Source organism: Condylura cristata, unplaced genomic scaffold (assembly GCF_000260355.1).
Source record: "Condylura cristata isolate star-nosed mole 26May11 unplaced genomic scaffold, ConCri1.0 scaffold00004, whole genome shotgun sequence".
Lineage (NCBI taxonomy): Eukaryota > Metazoa > Chordata > Mammalia > Eulipotyphla > Talpidae > Condylura > Condylura cristata.
Genome location: NW_004567105.1, coordinates 32,771,400 through 32,782,144, shown reverse-complemented (window position 1 = coordinate 32,782,144; position 10,745 = coordinate 32,771,400). Strand labels below are relative to the sequence as shown.

The following is a 10,745-nucleotide window of genomic DNA, read 5'->3' as shown; positions in this document are numbered from 1 at the left end:
TATGAATAAATAAGTTTAAAAAAAAAAGCTAATCCTCTTACAAGACAAAATCAACATGTCTTAAAATTCCTATGTAAAGTCCTGAGTGCTAAGGAATAATATGGAATAAATGAAAGACCAACGGAAAGCTAAATGATCACATTTCCTGTTGGTTGAATACGACCCACACATACTACTACATTCCTCGGCAACACAAAATAAGCATCACACTAAGTTCACCCAATTATCACCTACTCCCCAGACCATTGATTGCTCTTGCTTCCTCTCTTACTCCTGAGAGTCTGGCTCTCCACCCAGTAGCCAAGTGATCTTTATAAAGCATGAGTCATATCAAATCTTTCCCATGTTTGGAACTCTCTTGTCAACCCAAAACGCTGATTAATGTCTCAGGAGACTTGTGTCTGACACAAGTTCACAGATTAGTCTACTTGAAGATCTGTGGTTGTCATCTACGACAGGGGGAGGAGACACCTCAGATCTCTACCAATGTAAAAGTCAAAATCAGTGCTGATAGTGCCAGGCAAATGCTAGCTGCAATCACTGATGCCTGATAATCAGCTTTGTAACAGCAGCTGCCAACTAGCAATTATGTCAAAACTCCCTGCAAGTATTTTGGACTCTCTCATGCAGCTGCCAAAATTGCCAGCATTGCCATACAGAACTGGAGCAGATCCTAGCATTTTATGCCTTATGTTCATTGGCATTCAGAACTTCTCTTCATTTCAGATTCCTTTCACTGGGTTGGAAACATTCTTGAATCCAATTTTAAGGGTATTGTTACAAGGCACCCCAATGTGAATTGGGTCTGTGGCTCTTCACCCGTGCGCTTACGATTCAATCGTATTATGGACACACACAAAAGGTTAAATAATGGATTTATTTATAAGGAGAAAGGTAAAGGGATAACCCAGGGAAAGAGGGAGAGAAACAGGTTAACTAGGATGTCCTACCAGTTCTGCTAACGCGGACTCTACCGGCACGCTGAAAACCGATTGAGCACCAAAACGATCAGCTGCGAACCACCAGGCCAAGAGAGCCCAAGAGCCCACATGTCCAGTTTTATCCCAACCTCGCTGCTTAGCTCCGCCCTCACATCCCTGCGTGCTTCTTCTTGGTACTGATGGGATTTGGAGTTCCAGCATCTGGAGTAGGGGCGGAGTCCATGAAACCTGTACCTGTTACAGTATGTTTCCACTTATGGCTCAATTTCTAGAAGACTACCTGACACAAGCTATGCAACCTCTGTCGAAAGACACAGTATGGGTGGAGGGGAAATGCTCTGAAAAATCAGACTTTCCACACTGACTTATGTTATGACCTCCCTTTTTTGTATAATCGTAATATCAAAATATTCTGAGCAACCTTCAGCTTACAATTGGATTGCCTCAGCCTCAGAAGGCGCTACCTAGCCCTGACAAGCAAGCACTGTACCAGGTTGAGAAATTCCTCTTGAAGTCAAAAGTCATTAAACAACTGGCTGATTAATAAAAACAAATGGTTGTTACTGCAAAGTCTCTCTCACTGCCAGAGGAAAACCCAAACCTTATCACTCTGCTATCTCACCATAGCCTTCTATTCAGTTTCTAAAAACCACTCAAACTTCCTACTATCTAGTCTTTAGATATGGATATTCACCCAAGTCGCCTATGCAGAGATAATCAGATTTTCTACCATCTAGACTTCAAGAAAACTCACTTAAACTTTCTAACAAGTTTTTCAAAGAATCTTACCTTAATTTAATTTACAAGAAATTTCCTCTTCCTGCCCTCACTTTACTTTACCCCCTAGGATGTCTCTATGAGAATGAAAGCCCTTAAGTAATAGATAATGTTTAAGGGAATTTATTTTGGTTAATCTTCACTGTGGTAAGTATAGTAATATTAGTCTTAAACTTTGTGAATCTATCTACCTGTTTTAACCTTGATAGATTGATTTTAAAAATGTTATAATCTCAACTAAAGGTCAAAACGACCCCAAACTATTCTTAGCAAAAAGGTGACTGTGATCTCAGCCCCTTTCATATGCTAATGTCATCCCACTGCCTGCTTGAAGTGTATAAAATAAACCTCTGCTGAAGGCAGAGCTCATTAGGATTCGGTCATTGCTGAAACTCAGCTTTGGTATATTTCAGCCCTCGGAGCTCATACCCACAGTTAATTGTGCTTCATTGATAAATGAACATGCAATTTCATTTATGTGCTCACCAATGATCACTATAAGTTTTCCTACTCCTGCAAGAATTAGGCAAACATTTGGTGAGTGATCTGTCCAATACATTTTGACTCCTGATTCTTTTCATTTGGAAGAGGAAACACCTTAAATAGCTGACCACTTGACCCCTGGTTTTCACCTTCTTAGAAAGATCTATATGCACTGTACTGGGGAAGCCCTTCCCCAAGTAACCACTCTTCACTGTTGGTGTAGTTTGCCCATTCTTCTTCATAGAATGAATCCAACTTTTTTTTTTTTACATCATTTTGTACATTTTTTTTCCATCTCAATTGTAATCCCCGTGGTTTTCCCATCACCAAGTCACCCGTGTGCCATCACCATAATCCCGTGCATTTCCCTCCCCCCTACCCTTCCACCTCCCCCCCCTTGAATGAATCCAACTTTTAACTCTACCCTCCACTTTCTCTTCTCTGTATCACTATACAAATTTTAAAGATCTGTATCTTTCCCCTTTGCTCAGTGTGTTCCATCTTTCACCCATAAGACTTCTCTATCAGTGCTAATCTCTGCTAGCAAATATAACTCCCAGAACTCAGAAAGTCCTCCCTGTTAGGTTTGGAGTAAAATGATAGCTGCTCATCTTCAAATAGAGAGGTACAGCTATTTCTCCCCAGAAACAACACTTCTTTCTTTTATCCACAAATTGCTAATGGTATAGTTGGATTAGTTTTAATCCCTTACCTTTATTCTTTTGAAATATATTTCAATTAACAACAAATCTAGGCAATAATATAGCAGAGAGCCTTGGAATTAAACAGAATTGGCTTAACAAGGGCCAGTTACTTATAATTACATAATGTGATTTAACATCTCTGATGCAGTTTTCTGATCTATAAGTAGAGATAATACTAATAGCTAACTGTTTTGCTCAGAGTTAAAAATAAAGTCATTTTTTGTGTGCGCTCACTTCAGCTGCACATATACTAAAATTGGAACAATACAGAGAAGATTAGCATGGCCCCTACTAATGGCCAACCTGCTGTTTGCTGAGTTTTGTTTGAAGTGATGATGTATTAAATTTTTTAAAAAGTCATTTTTATATCATGTTTTTGGGGCCTATTAAGCAAATGGGAATAATTACATGATGATAATGCTGATGATCACAATAGAGGAATCACAGTGATAATATTCAAGAAATCCCAAAACCACAATTCAAGGTATTAAAACTTTTATTAAGGTCAAATAAACATATTATAGTTCTATAATTAATCATAAACACTTATATTAGCCTTAAACTCCAATGACAATACAATCTTTCTATAAATACATCCTTATTAATAAAATAATTTAAATAAAATGTGTAATTATAACAATAAATAAATTCATAAAATATTGATTATGAGAATGAAGTTATTAGGGTTTTTTTTCCAAAGAACGAGAAGTTGTTGTCTTTGTGAAAATAGACAATTGCTAAATAACTTAACAGGTGTAAAACATCAACTATAATAAAATTGTAATAAATATCATTATGTTTAGAAAGTCAATTTTCTGGTTATGGACACAAGAGACTTTTTTTTTTCTTTTTTAAAATTCTGCAGAGACTTATTTAGAATCTATCCATGATTGTGGAGTTTAACTTGCCATTTCCTGTTTGGTAAAAGAAAAACCTTTGGGGATCTTATTGCTATTCCTAACAGGCAAGAATAGTTAGCTAGTTTCCAGCTTCCTTCTGATCAGCACAACTCTTTCTCAGCATTTCAAACAGAAGATTCACTTCTCCAGTTACCTTGGTCTTGGCACTCTCTCCAAGCTGTGAAAATAAAAACACACAAGTCTGTAAGCACTTATTTAAGTTTTCAAAGAGGAGCAAATTAGAGGGACGGTGGCATAGTTAGGATGCTAGAGACACAAACCAACTTTTAGCCTTTTGTAAAAATTTATAATACCACCCTTGGAGCAAGTATATGATATGCTTTGCCAAAAAATCTTAAAAAGTGTAACTAGGTAACTAAAAAGACACCAACTGGCATCAATCTCAAACATTACTTACACTGACTAAGCTGTCTTAAACCTCTGCCTGGCCAAAGAGGAGGGGAGCAGGGGGAAATCTGAGGGACCCAGGGTAGCACCCATTGTGTCTTGGTCATCTATGATCCATTAATAATTTTAACAACTCAACTCAGCTCAAAGAACACTGAATCAAAACCAAACCAAATGTAGTTCCTAAGATCCCTTCTCCTTTTTTTCCTTCTTCTAAGTAGCATGTAATTGAAGTTGACAAACACAATAGGAGAGAAACCCAAATTCAAATCCAAAAGGTCCTCCTCTGAAATTCATCTAATCTATTTCATTTGCTCTAAATTATTTTAAGAAAAAAGACAGACATCATTACTCTCCTTTATCCTATGTTCTCCCTTCTCTTCCTACCCCCTTCCACCATTCCACCTTTCCTTATTTCTTTTGACATAATACCAAGGGCTATTTTTTAGATCTCAAAGACTCCCAAGACTATGAACAATTTTAAAGTTTATCTTGCATGCCTATCTGACCTCCATTCTTCTTTGTTTTATTTTTATTTATTTACTTTTATATTTGCAAAGAAGTACTGGGGTGTAGGCCAGAGGTGTGGGGGCAGTAGACAGGGAATTAAAGGCTCCAAGACCACCCTACCATCCTTACCAGCTCTCCCTCATGTTTGGGCTTCCTCTCACTAACATTCCTCTCTCCCCTATGCTTTTTAGAGCTGGAGGGAGGAGAGTACAAGCAACAAAAGCACTCTTTCACAAGGCACCCTATTGAAAATGTGCAAGCTCATGCTCTCTAAATGGATGGCAAGCTTCAAAACCTTTGTTTTCTCATGTAGTGGGCCATTAGATTTTTCTAGCATATACTTCACCTTTCTACAGACAATGAAATGAGCTGATACTGGATTTTTCAAACAGAAGTGCAATATTTCAGTGTGCAATATCTTGGCATTTGTTCTACAGCAAGAGAATTGATCTTCACAGTGAAAAACTACAAAACCTTCAATTATCAAAGGCAGGAACAGTCACATTCATTAAATCATGCTCGGGAAATAACACTTTTTTAAAAAATCAAGTTGGAAGGGCCCTCCCTGGTGGCACAGCGGGTTAAAGCACAGCACTAAGAAGCTAAAGCCACTTCAGCATGAGTGGCTCCCCCCAAGGAGGTGATCCGCATGTCGCATGTCGCAGGTCACAGCAGACCTCTCCTGACCCACCCCTTGCTCCCTTCAGCAGTGTACTTCATCACTCCGACTGTTCTGCTCCCCACTCTGTCTCTGGTGAATCCTCTCACTGCCCCTGCACTTCTGGCCTGTACCCCAGTTCTGTATGCACAAATAAATAAAACTTTAAAAAAAATCAAGATGGAAAAAGGGAAGGTTAGGTTAAAGTTGTTACCGAAAACGGCATCAACTGAGCCTGCGTACTTCTGAGTAGTGAATTGCATCTGTTAGCTAGTGCACCACTTTTGCTGCTACTGATCAAGCCTCTGGTTTTTTGATGAGTCACAATTGCTAGACTGACTCTTCTATTGTTTTCCTCCCCAAATAGGCCACATTATAATATCATTCACTATAGAACCAGGCACAGCCTACACTACATAGATGCTCACTAGAGATTTGCTGAGGGACAGAGGAGACTAGAATGGAAGGGGAAGGAAAGGAAGAACAAAAAGGATTCCCAATTCAGACTTTCATTTCACCACAGTGAGCCCATGGCAAATATTTTCATAGTATTTGAAGTATATGCAAAGGAAATGAGGGTTTGCTCACACTTGCTTTTAAGATAAAATCAACAGATATTGGGAATTATAATGATCAAGTATATATATCACTCATTCTGGAAATTCATCCTCTATGCATTTATCTCTTTTGTTTTGTTTGTTCTTAGTTTATTTCTCAAAATTTTAGATCATCAAATTAATGGTTTCAAAAATCACTTCAAATAAATCTACCTCCAGGCACGTTTCTGTATTGGAACAAGTGCCCCTCCTTATTACATGAGTCCACAGGAATGTTAAATTTTCCTAAGAATGAATAATAATAATAACACGAATATGGATTGTTGCTGCTAAGAATGCTAGTCTGGGGGAGCACTCAAGGAGGCGGCATTCTAGCCTGGCTCTGCCACAGCAGAGGCGATTAGCTGACCCAACTTTCCAGACAACTTTAGAATGCCATAATTTGCAAAATTTGGAAATTGATTTATAGGTATATAGATACATCATACAGGCATCTAAATAATAAACCCAATGGTAAAAGAATTAAGTAAAATAAAAATCACAGTATGGGAGAGAAGAAAAATAATATTTGTCTCTGATATAAGGGTTTAACATCCACATTAGTACCTTTTTCACTGTGTCCTTCAGCTCTTGCACATTTTTCTGGATATGTGGGTTTTTGCTTTCAATGTGCTGCAAAATGAAAGCCAGAGTAACTATGTTAACCTTTGTTGTACTGAAACCTTATGAACCTCGGTTCCTAACAATTCACCTGCAATAAAAGCTGTTAGCAATTTTGCCCACGATAACCTAGATTTCACCAGTGACCTAAATTTTCTGAGCTCTTGAATTAATTTGGCCCTCAAAAGCCCATCCGTTTCCTTTATACAGGACCTCGCTTCACCTTTGGGAAATCCTTCTGAGGCTTAAGTGTGTAAAGAGTAGAGTGGTTTATGCAAATTCTCTCAAAGCTAAAACTTAAACTACACCTCAACAAAAATGCATGCTCAGAAGAAAGATTAAACGTCTGTGTGAAAAGTAGCTTCTTCATGAACACTAAGTCCCCTTCATTCTGCCTACTTCCCTCAGAACTTTCTCACAGTTAGAGATGTTCAAAGACATCAAGTTCTCACACCTCTGGATTTGTCACTTCCTATGACCTCTAAAGGGCAGCCGTCTTTACCCGTGCACCATGGAAAGTTAAATCCTTTCATTTCTCATTTGTCTCATTCCCATCCCCTCCACTGTCAATTCCCACTCAGCGGATCCACTTTCACCTCAAGGTGTTTTACCAAGAGTTGCTTTTTCCCAAGAGCTAACAAGTGTGCTTCCTAGTCACTCATCTTTTAGACCCCATTTATCATCATAAATTCCAAAGGCGACTCAATAAAAGCAAAATCATTCTGATTGCACATGCATATGACTCCCAAAATGATGGCTACGGCACCTCTTGCTGGAAGAAGGAGAGGTAGACAGTGAACCTGGGATGGAAAGAGCTCAAAGTGGAAGTGAATCATGGACTTAGCGGGAAGAGGAACTTACGCATTGGTTTAGTTTGTTGCTGAGTCTCTTCAGGAAGGACACTACCTCCGGCATGTAGGGCAGGAATCTGGATGATTCCTGTGAGAATGGCATCAGCAGTTCTTCAAGGGTGAAGTTCAGCACCTGCTTCATCAGGTAGCAGCGCTCTGTCTTCTGCTAGTGAAAGTGAAATGTAGGAGTCATATTAAAACAGGAGCCAGCAGAAGACTCAAGCCCTCACCGCCACCACTCCAAATGACCTCAGAGGACTTACTATGACGTGTCGAAACAGTTTGATGTCCCAAATGAGCCGAACATCTGTGTTCTTATCCTCTGAAGCAGCCTGCAAGAAAATAACAACCTAAGTGTGTACACATGAGCAGATCTAAGAAAAGCCTATAGAGGTGGAATGTGCTCCCTTAACTCTCCCCAGTGTACCCAATGAAGACTAAAAAGGAAATTCAGGTGCGGGCATGCATTTAAAAGAATGCTCAGGTGAGTAAAGGGGAAAACGAAGAGTCAGATGGGCTATAAAGTGCCTCCTGTTGGGGTAAAAGTCAATGTATGTATCTTAAAGACCCATGCGGTGACAACTGACTGGTTCTTAAAAATATTAGAAGTGCTTTGCAGAGACGACTAAAACCTATTCAGCTTGCAAGTAGATAGATAACAGGCAATCTGTACCCAACTGCCTCGTCTATAAAATACGACCTAAGTGGAAAGAAAGGCCAAGACGAGTACCTCCTTGAACAGCAGGTAGGTGTAGTTGGTGATGTACTCTGTGAATTCGGCCTTGTCAAGCTTGCAGAGAGACCCAATGGGTGCAGCTTCTCCTCCAGGCACTGAGAGGGCAATCAGGAGGAGGCAGCTGGCTGCCAGAGTCCCCATGAGGGAAAGGCTGTCAGATTTCTGCAGGGTGGCCATTGTTGATGCAGCAATGTGACAGTATCAGTGACCAGTGATGAGAGAGGAAAACCTACAATCAAGAGAATACGAGGCAAAAATACCATGAAGTAAACTGAGCATCAAATCTAAGTATCAAAACCAAGTATCAAATCAATCCCTCATACCAAGTTTGCTGAAGCACTCACCTGGTGGGGTGATTCTGCCTATGATGATCAGAAGGTAGAAGCTGCTGCTCTTATAGTCCTGGGACACCCAAGTTTGTGTGTGTGTGTGTGTAAAATAATGACATCAGCAATTATCTCATTTCCAGTGGTGTTTTCTGAGAACAGCTACCACGCGAGCCACAAAAGGCCACCACCTGTTTTTCCCACCTTGAGAAACAACTGTTTCCCTAAAACGTAACTATTAGGGTGACCAGAGGGTGTTTTTAAGACAAATTCCAGAAATTTTCTAAACCTACATTTTTTTTTCAAAGGAAGGAATTGCTGTACTTTCATAGAATCCAAATGTGTGCAAGACTTTTTGATCTCCTATAGTAACTACCTAAGCATTTTTGTCAAGGACTCATGTTCCCATCAGTTTCATAAATTCTTATCTCAGCAGAGATGATCAGAAGAAACAAGGGACTTGTGTCCTATATCCTCTGCTTCCAAGTAATACTAGTGACAGTTGGAGATACTTCCAACTGCACCTTAAAGAAATAAGCTTAACCTTAAAGAAGACACATTTTGAAAACAGCTGTATTGGCCATTTTCCTCACGTTCTGGGACTTTTTAAAAGCATCAGCAAGTACAGAGATGGAAATATTGTGAAAGTTTTTTCTTGACTTTTAATCAATATCAGCTTAAAATTGGACATTTTTTGTCCTGTGAATGAAAATATTAATGATTAAGTCTTCTGTGCTCATTTCTCAATGTAATCTTTTTAAGTTTTGCAGTAAATGATTCTTATTTAGTTTTTTTTATCACAGTAACATTGGTGTACAGTCTTCAGATCACTATTTTTTTTTTAGCCTATGATATACAATGAGTATCGTAGTTCATTTTGAAATGTTACCTGCTCTAAGTCAAAATAATATACATGTTATCTCAAAGTACTGTCCAAAACTTTTATGACAATTTTTATTATGCATTGGCATCTGAAAGAAGACATTATATTTTAAAATTCAACCTAAAAACGACTGAAATGCCTCTCAAAGGATGGAGCAGCATGGTCTACTCCTAGTGAAAGACATTGAATACACATTCAATGTGTGCAAATTGGTTGATCCCATTTTTCTCCTCACTGCTTGTTAATATCGAGAGTTTTGAAGAACTGAGGAAGGAGAGAACATAAATGTAGAATATTGAGCATTTTAGGAGGTGACATAGACAAAAGTGAGCAGCCACCGCGCAAGGTTAGGACAATATCAGGACACTGAGTGTTTGGGAAGTTGGCCTTACGAGAAAAATGCAAAAGGAAGAGTTAGGGAGACGAAACAGAAATGTGTGAAATCCATGTCAGACATTTGCTGGAGTTGTTTATGAGCCCAAGGAAAAGACCAGGAAACTCTCTATATCCCATTGCTTATTCTATCAAATATGGCCTCTTTTTTTTTTTGGTCTAGGACTCTGTATGATTACATTAGCACTACAGTTAAGCTACAGTCTGAATTAAATAAGCTTTTGCTGGCTTGACTGGGAAACTGACAAGTATAAATAGCTTTCTTCCCACGGGAAAGTACGTTTTGCCTTCATTGATTGATAAGCTTTTGAGGAAAGAGTCAGTGTGTCTTTCATCTCTGTGTCTCCAGCACTCAGAACAGTGCTACACGCTAGGGAAGCCATCAGAGCAGGCTGTGTGAGTGGATGAGTTGCGCTGCAAAGGTAAATAACTTAGCAAATCTTTGAAAATACCCAAGGAGCTAATTTGGACTCAGTCTTTATGGCATTCCAGCAGTTGGTGTTTGACCCAGTATTACTTGCCTGATTTCATTATTTTTCTTGCATAGAGAGTAATTAGGTATTAGGAAATTTGACCAAGATTGACTAAAGTAACAATCTTCCCTGAGACTGTATGAGGTATTCTAATCAGTCATATAGGGCTCTCAAAAACAGTTCTCAGGAGAGACTGTGTAGAGCACAAAACTGCTCCTATGAAATAACAACTAGATATATGCTAAATAATTTAGACATATGCTAAATAATTGCAGCTCATATGAGTCCACTCTTTAGCTGTTTCTTTGTGAATTTTCAAATCTTTTACAAAGCTGCATCAGATAAAGGGCAACCAAGCCAGCATCAGACTGTCAGACTCAACTGTCTCCAAAGTGGATCTGGGCAATACTTTTCCTAATGAAGTGCCAAGGAGGTCTAGTCCAGACCCCCACCCAGATGGTAAGTTTTTCTGTCTCATTCATTGGC

General features: G+C 39.1%; 1 protein-coding gene across 1 annotated transcript; it reads right to left on the bottom strand.

The window, feature by feature from the left end:
• Positions 1-3,883: 3,883 nt before the first annotated feature.
• On the bottom strand, positions 3,884-8,361 carry IL22 (interleukin 22). The gene is made up of 5 exons (XM_004676517.1): positions 8,179-8,361; positions 7,712-7,780; positions 7,459-7,611; positions 6,544-6,609; positions 3,884-3,982 (listed from the first exon to the last, which is right to left on the bottom strand). The coding sequence occupies exons 1-5, from the start codon at positions 8,359-8,361 to the stop codon at positions 3,884-3,886; spliced, it is 570 nt and encodes a 189-aa protein (XP_004676574.1).
• Between the last annotated feature and the right edge of the window lie 2,384 nt (positions 8,362-10,745).

Excerpts from the sequence above, each read along its gene's own strand:
- IL22 (XM_004676517.1), bottom strand. The coding sequence starts at position 8,361 with ATGGCCACCCTGCAGAAATCTGACAGCCTTTCCCTCATGGGGACTCTG. Across the intron at positions 6,610-7,458 it reads GCAACAAACTAAACCAATGC|CACATTGAAAGCAAAAACCC; the intron begins GTAAGTTCCTCT and ends TTCATTTTGCAG. Across the intron at positions 3,983-6,543 it reads TGAAGGACACAGTGAAAAAG|CTTGGAGAGAGTGCCAAGAC; the intron begins GTACTAATGTGG and ends TTATTTTCACAG.